General features: G+C 52.0%; 1 protein-coding gene across 1 annotated transcript in view; it reads right to left on the bottom strand.

Annotated features, from left to right (window-relative positions):
- Positions 1 to 12631, bottom strand: part of WNT9A (Wnt family member 9A) — a 57650-nt gene extending 45019 nt beyond the window's left edge. The window contains exon 1 of the mRNA XM_068405394.1: positions 12537 to 12631. Within this exon, the coding sequence (XP_068261495.1) occupies positions 12537 to 12631 (95 nt within the window). The remainder of the gene's footprint in view (positions 1 to 12536) is intronic.
- Positions 12632 to 23204: the final 10573 nt, after the last annotated feature.

The raw sequence follows: 23204 nt of genomic DNA, 5'->3' as shown, positions 1-23204 counted from the left end.
AGCTCACAGACTTCTCCCCCTGAGAACAGCCCTGTTTTACAAGCTGAAGTACCCTGAGGTTAATGGATGTGCCCAAAGCCATGCAGATGCCTGGCAATCTCTCTGCTCCCTTCACCCCCACAAAGCAATCAGGTTAAACTTACCCCAGGCCTCTGAACACATCCAGATGGAGAAGACACCAGCTCTAGAGCCACTTCAATTGAAAGCAGCGCTCCAAAGAGCTCCAGTAACAGAGCAGATAGCACCACACAAGTGGGCAAGAGAATCTGTTTGGAGAAGGCTACCCAACTGCCCCTGCACTGATGATCTGTCCCAGAGCAAGTGAAGCACAGCATCCCTCAGAGCAGCTCACCAGCCTCATACCACACTCAGTGCTGGAGCATCCAGTCTCTGGGAGCAGATGGGGTCACCATCCACCTCCACACCGTGAGGCAACCCTCTGCCCACAGCATGGTCCCCAAGGGAGAGACTCCAACTCCAGTCAGCTGCTAGGGGACAGGGTAAAAAAATATGGCCAGCATCACCATGTAACAGGGTCATCGAGCCTGGTGCAGTCCCAAACTCCAATGAGTCAGAAAAGGCCAACCCTTCAAGCTCACCTCCCCTCTCCCAGTGCCATCTCCAGCTCTCAGATTTTCCATGAGCCTTGCAGCAGCCCAAGGAAGTGCCTCAAGGGATGCAGTGCTGAGGGAGGATGCCCTTCTCCTACCCTGGTACCTCCCACAAACAGTGTCTGGGACAGCCCACAGGGAACCCAGTCCATGCACTGGGGAAGACTGGGACAACAAGTCCCTGGGAGACAAACTGCAGTTAGTTTTAAGGCATCTCCACTACATCAAGTGAGACTTGTTTCTGCATGGCTGTTGATCCCTCTGCAAGCTCAGGAGACAAATGCAGGGTTATGCCTGGTCCCACTCCCCTCTAAATGTTATCTCTTTGGCCCAGTGTCTGTCCTGCACCTTGCAGAGACAGGTCTCTGCCTATAAACACATTTTCATCAGCTACAAAAAAACAGCATGGAGATTACAGCTTGTGACACTGACTGCAGGGACTGCTCAAAGCCTTGTTTAGTCCAGTTCACACTCTCCCAAGAGCAGCTCTTCAGCTTCAGTCCTCTCTTCAACCTCATGCTAAGCCTCTTGATTTCCAGAGTCAACATGGGACAAGCCAGAAGATAGAAATAGTCACCAGGGATGCAACACAGCCGTGCTAATGAGCCAAAGGAAGTGTTGGATCTTTGGTTAGACCCTGTAATTCAGCTCAAGTGGCTGTTTCACCTCTGGCCTGTCAGATCAACTTGCTAACCACAGACTGGGAAATAGCTCCCTGCTAGCTCCCAGCAGGAGATTTATCTTTGGCAGGGGCTGAAAACATCCCTACCCCCCCTCACCTTTGATTACAGAGAGGCCCAGAGATGCAGAAGGAACTATGCTATAAGTTTGCCAGGTATTTTGAGATCTCACCTTACACTGGAAGAGGATTAGGGCTAGAAAAGAATTTTGTCAAGATTAAGCAAAAGAAGTCAGTTCTTTTAAATAAAGAATCAGTTCTGGTGAACTGTCCCCAGGGGGGTTTGGGCTCCAGGATAAGGTTCCTTGTCAGAGGAGATGGACAGCCCTGGAGAGCTGTAGCACAGCAGGGCTTGAAGCAGAGCAGTAAGCTGAACTCCGTGTCACTGAGCTGGGCAAGCTCCAAAGTCATCGATTGCTCTGGGAGAGGTCCCTGTAGCCAACACCAATGGAGCCAGCCCAAGAGGATTTGCCCAAGTCAGATCTTCATCCCAAGTGCAACCACACTCAGCTGTTTCCCAGGTACCCAGTCCCACCAGCTGCGCTGGCTCCCAGGTGAATACCCCACCCTGAGCTGAACTTGGCTCCCAGACACTCCAATGTCATAGCACACATCATAGCTCATTCATTCACATCATAACTCTCACCTGAGCAAGACCAAAGCTCATCCCACACAGCTGGAGAAGCTCAGCTCCACAAGCAGTGCCACTGCAAGAGGCAGGGGCATGTAGTGCTGTGACATGCCCTAGGTCAGTGGGGTGCAGATGCTCCCATACCTGAGGGGGGACACTAGAAGTCTCCTTTGAGGCTACTGAAGGAGGTATCCAAGCCTCCTCAGAGCTGGGTGGGTTGGGATACTTGCACTTGAGGCTAGAGAGCAGTAGGATGTAAAGAAGCTGACAAACACCAAAATCCACAGTGGCCTTCCTAGGTCAACTCAAGTGGAAGCACATTTTCTTCACTTGCCTGAGTATTTTCACAGAATCAGAGAATCACAGAATCAACCAGGTTGGAAGAGACCTCTGGGATCATCGAGTCCAACCGTTTTGCAATGCTTTGTCTGATGTGCCCTCACACATACTCCCCAATGCTGAAGGGAACTGCCTTAGAAGATGCTCTGCACCCACAGGAGACAGGACTGACTGGCTTTCCATGGGAATCAGGAGTCACTGAAGCCAAAGCAAGATCTGGGGGAAGCAAGCCATCTGTGAAAGGATCTGGCAGACCACCTGCAAGCAAGACACCTACCCTTCCTGCAGGCAGGGTGAGGAGCTTTGGTGTAAAGGCCAAGCAAGGTAGATTGCCACCAAAAAAACACACCCCACCAGCAGTCAGCTGCCAGAGGTCTTAGCAGAGATTCAAAGTGAGGCATTGTACTGGTCACCAGGGTAAAATGAAGCCCCTATAAGCTCAGCTTCAGGGGCAGCCAAGAAGCAGTATCTCAACACCCAGAAGATTGAACACTTCCCCTTGGCAACTTCAGAGAGCAAGGTGTTTACTAACGGTGATCCTAAAAGATGGAGCTGGAAAGCCCCACAAGAGGTCCTCTGCAACACCCAGAACCAGCTTCACCTACAATCCTCAGCTCCAGTCTCTAACAGAAGTTCAGTTATGCCCCCAGTTATTGCAGTACCAAGCATGAGATCACCAATCTTTTTTTTAAAAAAAAAAAAGTGAACCCACAGAGAAGATATTACAATGAGGATATTTAAAGGTCTGAGCTCACCATAAGAGTGAGAGCCAGTCAATGCAGCCAACTCAGCAGGGGTTCACAAGGCAAGACCTACACTGGGAATCGGCTGCAGGTAGACTGGGGCATAGCAATGCCTCTGTGCAGTGTCTTTTAAGCTATCAGGTGGGACAAGTCTACAAAGATCACAGAATGAATCAGGTAGGAAGAAACCTCTGGGGTCATCAAGTCCAACCATTGCCCTGACACCACCATGTCAACTAGACCATGGCACTAAGTGCCATGTCCAGGCTTTTCTTAAACACCTCCAGAGATGGTGACTCCACCACCTCCCTGGGCAGCCCCTTCCAATGTCCCTTTTTGAGAAGAAAAGATCACAGCAAGCAAGTCATGAGAGCAACCTGCCAGGCTGTGCACGCCAGAGCTCAGCAGATGGGCGCTCCTCTGTAACGTGAGCACTGGGCGATCCTGTGGCTCCCCACCAACGGCCCCTCCAGCCAAGCCTACGGAGGGGTCAGCCAGCACCAGCACATGCTGCAGCAACACGCAGAACACTCCCACACGCAGGGCTGGGGAAGCTGTCACATCCAGCTGATTGATGACAGCAGGGAACATAAGGCACTCTGGGGAGGTGGAATCTAAAGGTAATAACTTGCTCTGACTGGAAGTTGGAACAGGTATTCTCGAAGACATGGGTGAGCCTACCTCAGTAGATGATCATCTGACAGTGCTGATGGTTTTGGAGCAGAGTCATGACCAGCTCCTTTTGGGAAGAAGTTAAGAGGTGTTTAAGATACAGAAGCAGGAAACCCAGTGTCAAGCCACCAGCTCTGCGCATCAAAGTAATTCCTCTTGGCAGCCCGTCTCACATACACGTGAAGGCATCACCCAGGGGTCAGACGCAAGACACATCCTTGTGTATCTCAAAGGAAACTTAATTTTGCTGGGCTAATAATGGAGAAAAAAATGAATCAGACCAAGAGCAGATGGAAGACAATTGTTTTGCTCATCAGCTGACCTCTTCCAAAAGGATTTGGTCTTGAAAGCAACAATTGTTTGACTCTACTTGCTTTGGGAAGCTGCTCTACAATTGGTTTCAGAGAAGTTCAACAGCTGATTAAGGCTCTGGCTAAACTTCTGCCCATTCCTCCCAGGACTGCCTTAGCCAGACAGCACCATTTGACAGGTTTTTGAGCAAAGCTCAGATATTCCTACGGGCATCTCAGTACTTCATTCATATCTAGGGGAAATCACATGCTGCTCCACAGCACAAGAAGCTACCTCCTACTATGCACAGTAAAAGGCCAGTTATGCTACTTCAGTCTCTTGGAAGACTCAGAACAGTTTTTCCAAGAAAGGAAACTTTTGCTACAATTGTGAAACTTGTCCACCCAGTGCACAGCAAACACAGAAGTCAGAGCAAGCTGGTTTTCCCCAAACTCCATAAGCAGCTGGCTATTCAATTAATGCTATTATAATGAGCTAGGCCAAATGAATCCGCTCATAATATTCATGCCAAGTCCCATACAGCCTGACATCCCATCAACATGAACCGCACGCTCCATGCTACCTTCCAAGCCAGCACAGACTCAGCATTAATGTCAGATACTGTTGAGCTTGCATGTTCTACAGTGGATGTATAGAAGAGCTGTTTTGCTCTGTTCTTTCCAAAGAAAGAGTTCAAGTTTTTTTAACCTGTCATTTCCCCTTCCCCCAAAAGAAATCCTTCAGCAACTGAATTAGCAAAATACTCCCCACACCTTAGAGAAGAATGATTTAAGGTCACAAGCGGACTGGAAGACCACATAGCACACGCAAGAGCTGCTTGATCCATTTGAATTAGAGTTCTCTGCAACAGCTAAGGAAAAAAAAGTCAGAATAGATTTTTCTATCAGCTAGAGCAAATCCCGTAACTGCTATGTTTATCCATGTAGTCAAAATACTCCCTGTTCCACTTAGCACAGTGCAAACACGCATTACAATAAAATGTAAAGCTTACCGAGCTGATAAACTTCATAAGTGTATTTTATGACAGTATCTCAAGAGATAAGACTCATTAGCACTTACAGCAGCGATCTGAGGGAACCTTAAAAAGCACAGTTAAAAACAGGGAAAGAGGAAAAACTTGACTAGACATCAAAAAACCCCCAGCTTCTAAAGGGTTAACCCTTTCCACCCAGCATCATACTAATTTCTAGCTCCTACTCAACATGACCTGAGCTGGCTCCCCAGCTCTGGGTCCAGGGAGTTAGGAAAACTTGTCCTGTCCTACCTGCAGCCAGACCATGTTCTGGTCCAGGAGGAGCAGTAGCCTCCCATCAGCATTTAACAGTGCAAGCACCAGGCCCTCTGCTTGATTCTCAGATTGAGAAACCAATTGTACTAACATGCTACAAGCCACTCAAAAGCTTTTTTTGGCTGCACAGAGAAAGGCTGCTTCACTATGGAGGGAAGCCAGAGTGCTCAGCATGTTTGCAGTCTGGAAAGCCAGGTACATGAGACTTCTTGGATTGCTTCAACGTACACCCTCAGGAAAGCAATGGGAAGCTGGCAGGTTGCTACCCGGACACTCAGGGAACTTAGGGTAAAGAAGTTTGTGTCCTACATAGGCTTTTAGTATAAACTAAGCAGGTGCCACCCCACCCAACAGTGCTTTCTTCAGGAGGTAGCTGTAGCCACATGGTTAGGCACAGAGAGCACCTTACATACAGCAGATCAAGACAGTTTTAATACATTGAGTCTTCTCCTCAAATGCCTCAGGCAGCAAACATTAGGATAAGTTGTCCCATTTATACTCTAGAGAACTCAAGTGACCAGAGAACCCAAGCCCTGAAGGTTCCATATAACTGGAGCAGAGGATCTATATGGGGCTTCTGGCAGTAGAAGGCCTTACACTTCTGGTGGCCTGAGAAGACAGTCTCCCTCACAGTGATATTCCAATGTAGCATCTCCTCAGTCTCCAAAAAAAGCTTCAAAACACCCTTCCAACATAAGTCCCTCTTAGAAAGCAGCTATGCACAGGGAGATAAGACAGACAGGGCAGGCAAGTCTAGCCTTCAGCTATTCTGAGCTGAGCTTTCTAGGTCCCACCATCCCTGTGCAGCTCTGGTCAGCTCTGCACCAGAAACTGCCTTGTGCAGTGGAAACACTAGTGATGCTCACTGGTCCTCTGGCTAGTCACACTCCTCCAGGAATACAGATAGCATAGTTAAGCAATGTCTTCTGGCACCAAAAATCTCAAGGAGCCTTTAAACATCAACATTTCACCATGGAAAACATCAGGAATAAAAACACTGTCAGCATCTCCCTAAATGAAGGGAATGGAACAGAGCATCCCTGGAAGAGGAACACCTCCAGGAGGCAATTACACCGAGTCTGTAAGCACAGTGGATTAAGCAGAGAGAAAAATGAAGCAAGCAGCAAGGACTGACAAAACCCAGTCTGGTCAGAAAAGATTCAAACTAAGCAGCATCACATCGGCTTCTGGGTGCAATCTCCCAGACCTTCCACTGAACCCTCCCCCTTCCCAATCCCAATCCCACAAACTAATTCAATTACCTACCACTGAATAAGCCTTAAGGCAATTCTTATTACTCTGCGATAAAGCACAAGGCCTTTAATTATTAAACAACTCATGGACTTTTTGTGTTGGGGTTGTGGGGCTGGACTCCCTTTTATTGTTGTTAGCAGCTTCCAGAAAGCAAGTTAATCATTGACCAGGCCTTTCACCAGGAGACCAGAGTCCTATAGATTCCTGGTCTCCAGTTCTGCATCACCAGTCACATTAAAGAGAGTCACTGGCCTCCTCCTGCCTTGCCAAGTATCACTTAATATTCTAACGAGCCATCTTCTCCCCCTAGGAAGTTTAGTTTTAAGGCCAGGTTGGATGAGGCTTTGAGCAACCTGGTCTAGAGGAAAGATGTCCCTGCCTGTGGCAGGGGGGTTGGAACTAGATGATCTTTAAGGTCCCTTCCAACCCAAACCATCCTGTGATTCTTATCTGTAGCACTGGTGACCTCTGCCAATAAAACATGCAGTATTTGGTGAGCATTGTATGCAGCCACTGTGCCCATTAACAAGTTGAGTTCAGAGAGAGATGGCCTTGATGTCTTTACAAGGAAGGGAAACTGAGGCACGATGTAGTGGTTCCCAAGTCTCGAGCAACATGGTCAGTCCCATACATGAGTCCAAGACATACTAATCCACATCTGAACAAAGTTTTGCTCCATCCTCTGAGCACACTGCAGATGAAGGAATTTCTCACGTACTCCCAACCTAATTTGGGACAAATCTGGGTCCCCAGGACTGAAGATGAAGGTCTGGTGGACCTTAGCTGTGCACACAGTTGTTTTTCCAAATGCTCCTGGGTTTTTCACTACCCTTATGGCACCTCATCAATTCCTGTGCCACCTTCAAGCATCTACAAAGCAAACGCTTCTTCTGGGCATGAGGTTCCCTTTTGCAAGGGAATGGAGGTTCAACACTGCTTTCAATTGACCCAGAGAGGTCAACTTTGGGAGAAGTCAGTCAGGACTCCAACAGATCACAATCTACATGACAATTCACAGAATCAATCAGGTTGGAAGAGACCTCTGGGATCATCGAGTCCAACCATTGTCACCCAGCTCAAAAGGAGCAGGAAAAAAAAACAGCCAGACACACTCTTTGTATTCCAAGGAAAACCAAAAATCCATCACCTTAAAACCAGCATCACCATCTAGAAAAAGTAGACCACCACAGGGTGGGATGGCAAAGCCACCCTCCCAGTCCCAGGAGCTGCCTCCTTATGCTCCAGCTGCATTCGCCTGCGTGCCACATTCCTCCCTCACCACCAGGTTTATGTTTTTTTGGGTTGTGCTGAGAACCAGCTGCTCCATCTCACACACACAGGAGACGACCGGCACGTCTGGAAAGCCAACACGCCGTTGGCCTGGCTGGGCAACAGCTTCCCGGAGAAGTTCACACGCCTTCAAGCCGAAGCTGCAAACTCAAGCGCGTGGCCCCACACTACCATCAAGTGACAGGTACAGAAATTCTTGATACGCAACAGCCATGTTGGCAGCTAACACATCCCGCAGGCTGGAAAAAACAAGGCAGCAAAGGCTGCCAGCACCGGAGGGCTTCCTTTCATTGGACATGACATCCAAGCTGATGTAGCGACACAGTTCAGAAACTCACGCTAACCCTCAGCCCCCTTAAGAGCCCACCCCGTTGGGGTGCTCACAACCCCTGAACATCCCTTCCAGTCCCGTATTCAGATCTTTAAGTAATTTTAGCAGAATCACACCTTAAACTGCAGGGCATATTTCTACCCCAGCAGCACCTAAAGCATAACGGGGTACCCATTCTGCACCTGCTAATGGGAACAAAAATATATGGTGCTTCCCACACCAAAAAACCCCACCGTGGAGTAAGGAACCTGCTCTCGCTAGAGATGTGTTGGTAAATCAGGGCAAGCTATGCTTCCCCTCCCTCCCTCTCCCCCACGCAAGCATTTAAGGGTTCCTGTTGCCTGCGTGCAGTGTACGGATCAGTTACATTTATGAAGAACATTGCAATCTGTCAATATAAACACTATGTAAGCATGAGCCACTTGTAACATTACTACTGTCTTGACAAGTGTTTGCAGATGGAGCAGAGCTGCTCGGCCCCTTCTGCTGCCGGAGGAAAGCAGAGCAAACCTCAACCTGCACAAACCAACGCTTCTTCCAGCAAGAAAAAAAGAGGAGTGCATCAAAATTGAAGTCAGACTACAAATCAGAAAAAAATAGAGGGGTTGTGATTTATGGTCAGGACCGGTTGCAACCTCAGATCCACAGACCAGGCAGCAGTGAGCTCCTACGGGCCGGTTTGCCTTCCCACTAGCCCCAGGACACAGCAGGACTGAAGTTACTCAGCCTGCCCATCACCCCAGCACAGCTAATCTTGTCCTCTGCCACTTCCAAAGCCCAGCAGTGCAAGATCCAACACAGTTCCCTGATGCCACTGTGGCATTTCCACCACCCCCCTGGGCCACATTTGGGAGAGGAGGGACCCGCACTCAAAGCTTGTAAGGCACAAGAAGAGCAGAGCAGGAAGGAAAAGTGAAAGGCAATGCTTTCTCAGGGATGCCAGCAGCCTGGGGCTGCTCCAAACTACCCCCATCAGACACTTATAATATGGTGTAAATTAGTTTTCAGACAGCCCAGCTGCAGAGGAGACAGCTGAGCATAAAAGCAGGCTGACTTTTAGAACAGCCAGTGCATCTCAACCAGTCTCAGCTGACGCTTATCTCAAAGCAATGCTTCCCCCTCTGGTACAGACTCAGCCAGTCACAGTCTCCTGTATATAATCCTACCCTAAAACACACCCATCACCCTCAGGCATCCTGATGGGCAACTACCACAAGCCATTTTTTCCTCTCTAGCATCAAGGAGCCTCATATCAAAGAAGGCTTAGGAGCTGCAGCATCACCCCATCCCTGAAGCCAGCCTCTTCCAGCTGCTTTCCAGTAACTGGGGCTAGCAAACTCCTCCTGAGCAGGTGCCTGGAGGGACTCAGCTCCTCTCCTTGCATCACTTCAGGTCCTGCCTTTGCCATGTGCCAGCTCCAGGTCAAGCTGGCACCTGCTTCTCTCCTGCACCAGGGAGGAGGTCAGCAACACGCAGGGAGCAGCACTGGCATAATCCCAGGCAAGGGACAAGCCTGTCCCTCCCTTCACCTGGGACAGCAAACTTACCTTCAGCACATGCCCTAACCTGGCACTTTGGGGACAGAGCAGGACAGCAGCGAGGGCCCCATCTGCACCAACGCTTTATCTCATACACCAAGCTCTACTTCCAGAGGGAATTTATCATTTTTGGCTGCTCTAAGACACCAGAGCCAGACATTCAGAGAAGCAGAGGCCTCCAGCCATGGCCTTCCCACCCCAGCATCCCCCCACCACATGCTAGCTGCCCCTGTGGGGCAGACACAGACATAACTACATGCTGACACAAACTTGTTATCATGTAACCATGCCCAGTCTCTGTCCCCATGCACTCATTCCCTGTCAGGCCACACATTTGGAGACACTGGATTCTTTCCCTGAAATAAAACATTGGGGATGGGGTGGAAGGGATCAGCCCCAGCTGTCCCTATCCCCCCCCAGCAGCTAAGCTGCAGCTACAGCGTGACATCTGTTTAACACAGCCACCCGCTGCCTTCTGCACCCCACCACCTCCTCCGACAGGGATGTTAGCACCCATAGCAGAGGGTCCAGTAGGCCACCAAAAGGTGTCATGGTGGCTTTGATGATGCCTTGGACTGGGAAGGAGTGTCCCTTCCTCTGCCTAGAAAGGGTGTTGCATTTAAGCCCACTTCATTTGAGCAAAGGGTGATGCATCCAGGTTTTCAGGAAAGGTTTATATTAGAATACAGATGTGCTTCCTCACCTGGAGGAGTTCCTCCATGCATGTGGCTACCTTTCTAGGCCCAAGAAGGGCTACTACCAGCCTTCACAGGGCACTTGCAGAGGCACCAAGAGCTCTTCAGGGTCGCACAGCTTTTACCAGGTAAGTTTTTTCTTTATCAATATACAGAAGCTCACAGCAAGGGAGGCTCAGCTTTTCCACACACACTTGTCAGATCACGTATCGCTGGGGATTAGCGGGGACCCCAGACCTCAGCATTGACTATTCCCCCGTGTCGCCAGCGGCTCAGCAAGTGCAATCTCTGTTTTAGGCCTCTTGGAGGAACAAAGAGGAGATTAGCAGCAGATGCTGCTCCTCCACTGTGGCCCTAACCAAAGGGCAGGATACTTTGCATAAGCAAACTCCACTGTGCACCGCAGCAGCCCCAAAGCACTTGGAGCGCACATCTGGCTGGGTGCACATCTGGCAGCATCTCCTTATTGCTAGAGAGGGAGTCTCAAATCAGAAACAGCAGGCAGAGGGAATAACCCAAAGCAGTCAGGACAGACCTAGCAGCACACTTCCCTCAGCAAAACACATTCAATCGCAAGTTAAAATCTACCCCAGCCACACAAGGCCAGATGAGAAATCCCAGAAGCAAGCGACTGGAATGAGTTACCTGCTGCATTACAGCCGATCCCAGCACCACATGGATTAACAGGAGAGTTACAGCCAAGCTCCTTACCAGCCCTGTCAGTCCCCGAGGCACAATACAACTGCACAGTGCAGGTGGTCTTCAGCAGACACACGAGCTAACAGGCTCGGTACAGCCCTCTGCGTGCTGCTGGGGGAGAAAAGGGCTTTTCCTAAAAACCTGCACGCACAGGACAGGCTGTTTCCTCCGAAAACCAGCCCCAGCAGCAGGAAGTTAAACGGTTCTTGAGCTGGAAACAGAAGATGTAAGTAGCTCTGTTTGGAAAACTTTGCCAGACCACAAGCAATGGACAAGCCTCAACACCAGGATTTGTTTTACTGGAAAGAGGAGGGGGGAAAAAACCTCAAGTCTGCTGAAACATTCTCCAGGGCCGGTCCAGTGGCTCCTACCAGCGGTCACAACACAACATCCCCAAAAGCACCAAGAACCATCACTCTTGAGTAAACTTGCACTGAAAAACTCTTAATGAGGTGCTCGTATCCCACTCCCCTCGTGACACAACCTCATTTTGGGACAAGAGTTTAAAAAAAAAAGGCAAGAGGCAGCTACAGTGACACCCCAAAAAGCCAAGGGGGGGCTGCGCAGATGGAAACCTTTCGCTGCGAGATGGACCGTCGTGATGTGACTGCGGAGGGCTTTAAAGAGAGGGGGTGAGGGGGTTTATTTGGCTCCCCCAGCTCAGCCCCCCCCCCGGCCCAAGGAAGGGGGATCGGGGGAGCGATCGGGATCCACCTGCGCGGAGCGGGCGCGGAGCGGAAGCGCCCCCTGCCGGCCGCGCCCCTGCATCGCGCACAGGTGAGCGCCGCGGGATGCGGCGGCTCCGCGCCCGCTCCGCACCTCTCCGCGCTCAGCCCGGAGGGGACTCTCACCTCTGTGGGGAATAAGCTTTGCACCGTCCCAGGCTGGGGACGGCAGCGTCACCCCCCCCAGAAACAATAACAACGCAGCCAGGGTGATGCCAGGACCCGCTCGCCAGCACGCGGTGCTGAAGCATGTGCTTAAAATGGGCGGAAAAAAGAGGTTTTTCGGGCTGTCTCGTGCTGGTGGAGGTTACAGCACGCACCGGGAGCCGAAGCTCCCCGGCCACCCCGCCACGGGTCCCCTCCGTGCGTGCCCGCCCCGCCGGGGAAGGGCGAAACGAAACGCAGCGAGTTTCTGCCCGCGGCCGCGGGGGAAAAGCGCGGCAGCACCCGGCAGGCAGCGCCCGGAGAGCCCGGCCGCGACAGGCAGCACGCCGAGGCGGGCACCGGGCTCCGAGCGGCGGGACACGGCAGGGACACGGGACCGAGGAGGGACACGGGACCCCGCTCCCGGCGCGGCTGTCAGCGCCGGCGGAGGGGATGCGCGCAGCCGGCGAGGGGAGGGCGCTGCGGCAGCATCGGGACGGGACGGACAAGGCGCAAAAAAATAAATAAAAGAAAATAAAAAAGTTACAAGCGCGGAGCGGGGGCGCGGCGGCGCAGGGCACCTACCCGAAGTAGGCGGCGGAGGGCCGCGGGGCGCAGGCGAGCAGCCCTAGGAGCGCGCAGGAGCAGAGCCATCCCAGCAGGACGTGTCCATCCAGCATCTTGCAGCGGCGGCGCCGGCGCTGCTCATCTCGTTCCCCCGCCGCGCCCGCTGCGGCCCCGCCGCCCGCCCCGCTTCTTATAGCGCGGCCGGCTGCGAGCGCCGGGCCGGCGGCGGGGCGGGCGGGGGCGGGGCGGCGGCGGGGCGGGGCCGCGGCGGAGGGGCGGGGCGGGGAGGCGGGAACACGCCCCCGGGAGGCGGGCGCGGGGGGGGCGCGGTGCAGCGGCGCGGCAGGGCGGGGAGAGCGGGGCGGGAGGGGACAGCGGGGGGGTGCGGGACGGTGTGACACGGCCCGGCGGGCGAGGGCTGGGTGTGCGAGGACTGGGTGTGCCGGAGGTGGCAGCTGTGCACACAGATGTGCAAGGGCCAGATGTGCCACATCTGGACAGCTGTGCAAGGGCCAGGCAGTCGTGCAAGGGCTGGGTGTGACGGAGGTGGCAGCTGTGCACACAGGTGTGCAAGGGGTGGATGTGCCACATCTGGACACCTGTACAAGGGCCAGGCAGTCGTGCAAGGGTTGAGTGTGCAAGGGCTGAGAGGGATGGGCAGCTGTGCAACAGTCAGGCAGTTGTACAAGGACTGGGTGTGCAAGGGCTGGGTGTGCTGGAGGTGGGCAGCTGTGCAAGGGCCAGATGTGCGAGGGGTGGATGGGCCACATCTGGACAGCTGTGCAAGGCCAGGCAGTCGTGCAAGGGTTGAGTGTGAAAGGGCTGAGAGGGATGGGCAGTTGTGCAAGAGTCGGGCAGTTGTACAAGGGCTGTGTGTGCAAGGGCTGGGTGTGACGGAGGTGGGCAGCTGTGCATGGGCCAGATGTGCAAGGGGTGGATGTGCCACATCTGGACACCTGTACAAGGGCCAGGCAGTCGTGCAAGGGTTGAGTGTGCAAGGGCTGAGAGGGATGGGCAGCTGTGCAACAGTCAGGCAGTTGTACAAGGACTGGGTGTGCAAGGGATGGGTGTGCTGGAGGTGGGCAGCTGTGCAAGGGCCAGATGTGCGAGGGGTGGATGGGCCACATCTGGACAGCTGTGCAAGGCCAGGCAGTAGTGCAAGGGTTGAGTGTGAAAGGGCTGAGAGGGATGGGCAGTTGTGCAAGAGTCAGGCAGTTGTACAAGGGCTGGGTGTACAAGGGCTGGGTGTGCAAGGGTTGGGCGTGCCAGGGCAGGGCAGTCATGCAAGGCCTGGATGGATGTGCCAGGGATGGGCAAGTGTGCAAGGGTCAGACAGTTGTGTGAGGGCTGGATGTGCCAGGGACGGGCAGTCGTGCAAGGGCCAGGTGCGCAAAGGGTGGCCATGCCAGTACTGGGCGTGCAAGGGCTGGATGTGCCAGGGCAGGACAGTCATGCAAACACCAGGTGTGCAAGGGATGGACATCTATGCCAGGGCCGGGCAGTTGTACAGAGCTTGAGTGTGCAAGAGCTGGATGTGCCAACACTGGGCAGCCATGCAAGACCTTGACTGTTGTGCAAGGCTTGGATGTGCTAAGGCTGGTCCACTGGGCTAGAGGTGGGTGTGCAAGGGCTGGGCAGCGGTGGCAGGGCTGGATTGCCATGCCAGCACTGGGCGTGCAAGGGTTGGATATGCAAGGGCTGATCCAGCGTGCAAGAGCTCATCAGTGGTGCAGAGGCTGGACGTGGAAAGGCACAGGGTCACACACTCCTGTGCACGCACGCCCAGCCCTGTGCAAGAGCGATGCTGGTGGGGGGAGCACAGAGCCCCCGATGCACGGACAGGACGATGAGCACCCCGGCTGGGAAGCAGTTAATGCCCTAAATGTCAGCCCTTGGGACCGGTGGCAGCGTTGTTCCAGCTCTGTCCACGTCACTCTCGCCGTCATCCTCCCAGGCGATTTCTGCACCCGCTGCCACCCAGGAACACAAAGGTTTCCCTCCTGAGCAAGTGTGTGTCACGCTGCTGAACCGCCCCGTGTCCCTGTGGGGACAGAGGCAGGAGGACACGTGGGTACTTGGCACTGGGCTCCCGTCCCAAAAGCCACCGTCCCCAGGGGTTTAAGGCGTTCAGCACCCCAGAGCTGTGCCCAGCAGGTGACAATTGGGTGCATGATGGTGAGACCCTCAGATAACCGTGGTGGGGTTTGTCTGTGCTTCTGACCCCCGTAATCTGCGGACAAACCGATTCAGGAACCACACAGGGAGTGGGTTAATGAGGATGAACATTTTGTCCTGGAATAGTGACACTGGGCCATGCCCTCGGGCATTTCCAGCCTTCCCAGCCCTACACAAACTGGGGGGTGTGTGTCAAATCCAATCCAGCAAAAGGCTTCCTCAAATCCACGTGATTCACCAGGGTCTGGGAATGTCTCAGTTCCCTTATCCCGATGGTTGGGGCGACGTGGCATCGTGCCACCACCCCCTGTGCCCCTCTGGGTGCTGGACGTTGAGCAGCCCCCTGGGCTCTGCAAGCCACGCAGCCCGGCGCAGGCCTGCAGCAATATTGCATTAAAGCCCCATCTAGAGGCCTTTCATTAAGGAGAGTTTGGGAGCTGAGGACCAGCTCTGGGGTCACGTTGGGTGCCCTCATCCTCCCACCAGAGCTCTTCCAGCTTGGGAAAATGCAATAAAGGAGTGTGGGTGGAGGAGGGGGCAAGCAAGGTGTTTTATATATATATATATATATATATATAAAATTGTGAGGCTTTGCCTTAGTGTTTCTCTGCTGGAAAAGACAGTTTAAGAGTCATTCTTCATGCGTGTCCCCAAGAAGCTGGTGCACCCAGCATGGGGAAGGACACTCCGGCTACGCCAGGCAGCCTGGCAGCAGAGCTGGGTCACAGAAAGGCAGCTCGACCCTCACCGTTACCCATTTCCTCTGCCCGCACCAGGGTGCCGCAGCCGGGGGGATGCTCTGGGGTGTGCGCGACTCTTTCCGAAGTGAGACACCACCAAAAATAGTCACCGCTTCTGCTTTCAGACGGGGGAAGGGGAAGCCCAAGCAGGCGCTGACTCCTCCAGGGCTTCGCTGCCTGTGGATGCTCCTTGTCACAGCTGGGCACCGTGCACCAGTCCTGGGCGCAGCGTCCTCCCGGGGCAGCTTTGTGGCTTTCCAGGTCCTTCGGCAGTCCCCAGGGTGACACAAAAGCCGGGTGTTGCTGCTCAGAAGAGGTGGCCTTGGCCGGTGTCCCCGTAGCCACCGACAGCAGAGGGCAGTGCCACACAGGCGCAGCGCTGCGCTCTCCTGGGCAGCGTGGACGCGCTGGGGTGAGCTTGGCTTTTTAGGTGGGCATTTTTCAGCAGGGTGTTTTATATCCAGGACGAAGAGGACACACCACAACCAGAGTGAAGCAGCCAAGGAGTTTGGTGTTTCAAGAGACAATTTCAAAGGGCCAGAACCGCACCAGGGAACGGTGCCACTGCCAGCACCGTACCATCTCCTTTAGGGTCAAAAGAAGATGCCAGGGTGCAATGCTAACGCTGGGCAAGGAGCCCCAGAGCGGTTGTTGCCAGACCTGCCTCTGCTTTGGCATCAGTGGAAAATCTGCATCCTCCCCCCGACCCCAACCTGCATCCTTCCCCCGACCCCAACCTGTATCCTTCCCCTGACCCCAACCCGCATCCTCCCCCTGACACCAACCCCACCGTTGTGCTTCTGTACAGTGCTCCTGCATGCAAGGCATCGGGGGAGCGACCTACAAGGATCCCAGCAAAGGGTCCTGGCATCCTACGCCCGCTGCCCGGGCGAGCCCTGCCTCCCAGCCCCACGGGTGACACCGACCCGTGACAGCCAGCGATCACAGTCAACAGGACATCCTCAGAGAGCACAAGGCTGTTGCGGTCGCCCCATCAGGCTCTTCCTGGGCACGTTAGACCACAGCAGGATCTGGAGGGTGACTTCAAGTTTTCCTTCTCCATGACTCAGCTCTCGAGCAGGGCTCAGCCTGCCTGCATGGCTCCAGAGGCTTCCCCACTCCAGAGGAGCCTTCACCACCATCCTTATGGTTTTTACAGGAAACCCAGCGCCTCTTTTGCCTGGGATTCCCCTTCCCTCCCTATGGCTTTGCTCCAGGTGCTCTTCTGTGCAGCACAGAGCCAGGTTCCATCTGCCCTCCAAGCAGCTCCTGTCAGAGAGGCCAGGACTCTGACCAGCTCACCGAGGTCTCACTGCATGAACCAAACCTCTCCAGGGCAGTGACTCCAGCTCAGCGGGGCGGTTGAGTCATAGGAGTGCGAGAGGGAAGGAAAATACCCATGAGGTCATCTCGTTCATCCCTGCTGCCAGGCCTGCATGGGTTCCCCACCAGATACTTGGCACTCGCTCCCAGAGCAGAGTAACTCAAGCAAGGCAGCATGAGGTGGGGACCTCACCAGGCTGGGTCTGGGCTGGGTATCCGAGGCTGTGCCCGGGATAGCTGAGAAGCCTTCAGCTGTGTTTCCTCCCCACAGATCGCCTCCGAGATGAGCCACTCACATTTCCCTTCTTCAGTTTCCTTAATTAGAAGTGGGGCTGGCATTTATCTGCCCTCCGGATACGGTCTGAAATAACAGACAAGACCCAGGAACGCCACCTGCCCACGGGAAGTCGTTTATTCCACAGTCCCAGGGATCACACCGTGCAAGTCCCCCCTGCTGCCACCGCCTTCGTTTCCAGTTACTCTTTTTTCACCGTCACGTGGACTTCCAGGGTGTTTCCTCCCTCGGAGTGATCACATGTGGGCTGGAAGCCAGATTCTCGCTTCTTTTCCATCAGGCTTGAGTGCAGTTAGAGTCACCTCGGGGACAGCGTTGAGCTTCAGGAGATGTGGTGGTGTGTTATCCCTCCATCCAGCCCTCCGGCCAGGGTCAATGATTTTGGAGGGTAGAGATGTGGTCAAAATATGCCTGTTGCTTTCAGCCGGGCTGCTCAGAGACAGGCTGAGAACATCCCCGCTTCCTCAGGGCTCTGGATAGTGCAAATCACTGCGAATAAGGAGCAGTATGGTCCCGATCACCCTGTCCCCCACTGCCCTGTGTCTCCCCACCTTTCCAAACAAAGACCAGGCACTGAAGCCAGCTGCAGTGCGTTACTTCAGCGTTACTGAAGGCAAAAACCAAATGAGAACCTGTCACAGAATCACAGAATCAACCAGGTTGGAAGAGCCCTCTGGGATCATCGAGTCCAACCATTGCCCTGACACCATCATGTCAACTAGACCATGGCGCTAAGTGCCACGGCCAGTCTTTTCTTAAACACCTCCAGAGATGGTGACTCCACCACCTCCTTGGGCAGCCCCTTCCAATGGCTAATGACCCTTGCTGAGAATAAATTCTTCCTAATGTCCAACCTGAACCTCCCCTGGTGAAGCTTGAGGCTGTGTCCTCTTGTCCTATCACTAGTTGCCTGGGAGAAGAGGCCGACTCCCACTTCACTACAACCTCCCTTCAGGTAGTTGTAGACTGCAATATGGTCACCTCTGAGCCTCCTCTTCTCCAGGCTTCTCCTGTCCTGCCATGATGGTCTGCAAGCAGTTCTCCATCGGGGAGTCCCCCTCCCTCCTTCCCATCCAGGGCAGAGCTGGATGCAGGGGTGCTGTAAGGCTGTGTATCCCCCCAGCTGCAGAAGGTGGGGGGGCCACCGACTTCGTCCTCAGATCCATTTGCTGTGGAGACCATGCTGGACTCAGAGCCGTAGCTCATTGGGCTCCACATGTTGGGTTTTTTGCTCGTTCCTCTGTAAGTGTACCCCAAAATGAGGCAATCTGATGGAAACAGAATCAGAGCCAGGCCAGGGCACCAAGCTGCCGTGGACTGACCCCTAGCAGGGCCCCTCGCACCAAATCCCAACAAGCAACAGGTTTCCCTAAACCTCACTCCCATCAGAGATCCCCTCTCTTAACTGATTACAGGACCCATATTAAAATACTTTGAAAGGGACTTAACCAACAGGTCCCAATAGGCAGCTGTTACCCAGCAGCTAAATCTCATTAAGCATTAGCAAGCACCTTACTCCTGGCCCACGGTAACAGGCTCACGCAGATCCTTTCTGAGCGTTGCCAGCTCTCAGTATAATCGGGCAATCTCATAAAATATGTTTACAAGGGGCCTCAGGAGGTCATCTAGTCCACCCCCCACTCCAAGGCAGGAGCAGTTCCTTTATTTATTTTTTTTAAGAGTGATCAGCGGGCATCCTGCTCTCCTGTTATGCCGCCAAGACAAAAGAGGGACTAAACTTTTCAGCTTTCCTAAGGCCCTGCCAATAGTGTCTTGTGCAAGAAGAGGAAGGGGTGATCTTTAGGAGCACTCACACAGAATCACATAATCAGCCAGGTTGGAAGAGACCTCTGGGATCATCGAGTCCAACCATTGCCCTGACACCACCATGTCAACTAGACCATGGCACTAAGTGCCATGTCTAGTCTTTTCTTAAACCCCTCCAGAGATGGTGACTCCACCACCTCCCTGGGCAGCCCCTTCCAATGGCTAATGACCCTTTCTGAAAAGAAATTCTTCCTAATGTCCATCTTTCCCCCTAATTTAAGAGGCAAGCAATAGCAAGTTAAGCTGAAGGAAGGACCAAGTTCATCACCTCTTTGTATCAAGTGAGCTCAAGGTGGCTGCACAGACTTTCCCCAAGAGTCATACAACCACTGTAGAGGTGGAGACACTTGCAGCTGGTCTACCCTTGTGCATCCTTTGCAAGGACTCCTACATCCCAAGGCACGCTGACCAAACCTTGACCCACGGGAGCTGCTGATGCCGTGTTATGTTTGCTCTTGCTCTTTGTAGTGATGTGCAATGGCATTGATAACCCAACATCTGCACAGGCTTGCAATAAATCCAAATTAGGGCAGTCCAGCCAAAAGAAGTTCAACAGGGTCCAGCAGCAGACGTGTCTCCCATTTAGAAGGTGCTTTCTGGACTCCTGGACTACAAAGTCCTCATGGTGGTGAAGAACAATGCCTTTGCAGAGCTCTGCATCCATCGATGAGGTGAACCCGTGAGCAAATCATGGCCAGGGGCAGGCAGGGATGCTGCCCTTCAGGCAACGGGGCCTTGTAGCGAGGTGATGAGTGGAGGGTGATTCGGTGGGACTCCCCCAAATGGCTTTGATGGGCTTGAACCATAGGAAAGCACCATCAGGGGTCCTCCAAGCCTCAGGACTTGCTGATATTATACGTGTGTGTGTGAAACAAAATATTTTCACACTTTTTATTTGCTCTACGTCTTTAAAAAATTGAAAATATAAATTATCTCCCACTCATGTAAAGCCCAGCAAATGCTTCTCTTAAGGTCCAATCATATCTCACTGGCAGCCAAGGACATCTCTTTTCACTGATGTTCCCAAGAGCTGGCAAAATTATTTTAAAATTACCTAAAAATGGAGATTTTGCCTCCTGCTCCCTTGCAGATCTTTCCTGAGTTGTGCTCTACTCTTGCAAAGGTTCTTCTTAATTACACGAGTAATATCAAGTAGTTATTTGAGTAAAGCCAGGCAGGTTGTCCTTTACATGGACACCTTTCTCCCAGTTATTTCATGGAGAATAGGGGACTTCATAGTCTGGGCCAGAATGATTCTTAATGCAATTAGTCCCAGTACAAAATAAGGTCCTTATTGTCTTTATGACAATCAGGCATGCTAGGAATGAATGTGGTTTTGTTCGACAGAGCTGCAGGAGGTATTTTTTAGGTCTGAAGAAATAGTGCCAAGCAAGCAGGGACTCTTTTCACACTCTGCCTGAGCCCCTGTTGTAAAACAGTGATTTACCAGCCATTATTTGAGGGCTTTTGGTAACAGTTTGATTCCTCAGGAAAATCAGATAGAAGAGAGAGAGATGAATTGGTGCACGGTGGAGGGAGAGGCCCCTGCGTGAGCTCGGCAACTCCTTTGAGCTGATTAACACCGCTAACGTGGTGCCAGCCCTGAAGCTGCCCCCGGCCTTGCTGCTCACGGGCTCACTGGGGAGATACTGGAGGTGGCAGGGGAGCAACTGGAGGAGGGGAATTGGGAAATTGAGGTTGTGCGTGTGTAGAGGTAGGCATTAGGGGAGGTGAAGGTGAAGCAAGGGTTACTGCGAGGGTGGATGTCGGGATGCCATCTGCAGATCTATAGGAGACCTCATTAGCTCTGCTCCTGTAGGACCTCTTGTTTACCTCATCCTTAGGGTGACAGGTGCCCTGGGGTAACCTATTCCTCTATCTTTAAGGTCACCCACCTTGCCTCTGTATCTTGGGGACTGATGGCGATGACCAGGGATATGCCCAAGTCAAGGGTCTTTGACCTTCAACATAAATTAAACCAGTTAACTGAAGGACATGCACAGTCCCTGAGAGGCAAAAGGAGAGATATGACAATGTGCAAAAAAGGGAAAGGACAAAAAAGAAAAAGAAACAGAGAGTGGGGAGTAGAGGCTGCATTTCTGGAGTCCAACTAGCCCCTGTTTCTGTGTCCCCGGCTGTGGTCACTGCTGTCCTCTTGGAGAGAGGTACCCAGAAACCCCCTTAGATCCCTGCAAATTAATTTTTAGTTGGTGTTTTGTAATAGTTTCTAGACATCCCACTGGTCTGTGGATGCTGCCATCCACCACGGGTTTGTTTTGGAGTTCCCCTAATTAATTACTGCTCTGATAAAATTAAAAAATAAATCCTCGTACTGATTCCTAGTTCCTTCCCACCATTTCATTTTGGCATTCTCCTCGATGGTAAATGACAGGTCATAGCATCTGCTTTTCCTGGACAGCATTTATGCACATGGGTTGCAACACCAGGACAGACGTGGCTGAGATGAGCTGGTGTCTGTTGAATGTCAACGTGTAGTTGTGGGACATGAGGGAAGGAGCAGGGTGTGGATTAGTGGATGAGGCTGGGGATGCTCATCCTGGATCCAGTTCCCTCCGTTGGCTCGACTGAGAAGGGATACAGGATGTTGGATGATTCTTTAACATGGCAAAGAACAAGAAATCATAATAATAGTGGATGAAGAGCAGGTCTGGGTAGTGTCTTTTCTCTGTTTTTACTTTTTTTTATGAATAGTGAATTTTTTGGACATGGAGATTCAGGAGGGACAGAAGATATTCATAAATATGTGTTGAAATTCTGTGGGCTGGAGAAAAGGTGGGAGAAAATTTCTGGGGAAAAATGAAACATTTCTGTGCAATGTTCTCAAGGCAGGTCCAAAATGTCAAAAGATTTCCTTGAATATTTCAAAATATGACCTTTTTGTTTGAAAATTACATGCTTTTTCTTAAAAAAAAACCCACAAACAACAAACAGCTTGCAAAATGTCCCTTCAGCATCCGTAGTTGAAGGTGCACTTAACTCATGCTGTCCATGTCTGAAGGACACACATATATCAAGTTGAAACACAGCTGGGCAAAATTTCTCACCTAAAAAAAGGGAGAGTTGTTGGAAATGAACGTTTTCTTCTATTTTTCAAGCAATTTGTTGGGGGGAAGTGGAGATGAAGCTCAGTATGTAGAAAAGTTTGTCCTTATGTGTTTCAAATAGATGTTTTGTTTCAAAGTTTCAGTTCAAATGCTGGACTTTTTTTTTTCGCTCTACTTCTTCCCAGTCCCACAACAGATCTTTTGTATTCTGTTTTCATCTTTAGTATAATAAATACCTTTAGAAATCTGACTCTCAGGTAACTTCGAGGATCCCAGACTTAGCTCTGCCTTTGGGGAACTTTCTATTTCACTATTCCCAGGAATACTGAAATTCCTGGGAACCATGAGGTACACCAAGGAATATCCCATATACCAAATGTACAGCTTGCAGAACATCCACCCAGTCTGCATCCATGTATTAGCCTGGGAAAAGGAAAAAAAAAAGGGTAAATTCCCATCACAGCATCTGGTCTTCGTGTCACGTCATGATTTTGATGACATCCAGATGGAAGAGATTCCCCCTTCATGTCATCACATCACCAGTTTTCCTTCTCTTTTGAAATTAGAGAGGTGGGAAATTCAATTTCCTGAATTTCCAGTAGCACCTGCCAAGGAGAGTAACAGGTAATAAGTACTGGATTTTTTTTTTTTAGGAAGCATTTCTTCTCAGCAAGGGTCATTAGCCATTGGAACGGGCTGCCCAGGGAGGTGGTGGAGTCACCATCTCTGGAGGGGTTTAAGAAAAGACTGGACATGGCACTTAATGCCATGGTCTAGTTGGCATGGTGGTGTCAGGGCAATGGTTGGACTCGATGATCCCAGAGGGCTCTTCCAACCTGATTGATCCTGTGATTCTGTGTGATTCTGTGGACAGCTGAGCATGCACAGAGCAAACCCACAAGGGTTATGGTTTGATGGGGAAGGCATCTGACTGACAAGGCAAGGATGGTACACAATGCAGGGATTAAATAGTAATGCTAAGCTAGAAAGGAATGATTAATTCTACCCCATGCAAGGACTGATGGGTGCTTGGCCAATATCTCCAGATGAGTAAATCTGTGTCCTTTAGTGGCTTTTGAATTTGGACACAGAATTTCTGCGACACATAGACACATTGCACGCAAAAGTGAGGGTGAAAAATGAGTGGCAGGTATTAAGTCTCCTGGGGTTTGATACAAAGCATGGATTCAGGCAAGATTAGTTTCCAAGGTCAATAGAGTGCAGATGAAAATGTGGGGAGCACTAGCCTCCAGCACGCTAT

Source organism: Nyctibius grandis, chromosome 7 (genome assembly GCF_013368605.1).
Source record: "Nyctibius grandis isolate bNycGra1 chromosome 7, bNycGra1.pri, whole genome shotgun sequence".
Classification (NCBI taxonomy): Eukaryota; Metazoa; Chordata; class Aves; order Nyctibiiformes; family Nyctibiidae; genus Nyctibius; species Nyctibius grandis.
Note: the sequence above shows the minus strand (reverse complement) of the source record. Positions and strands in the feature narration are given on the sequence as shown.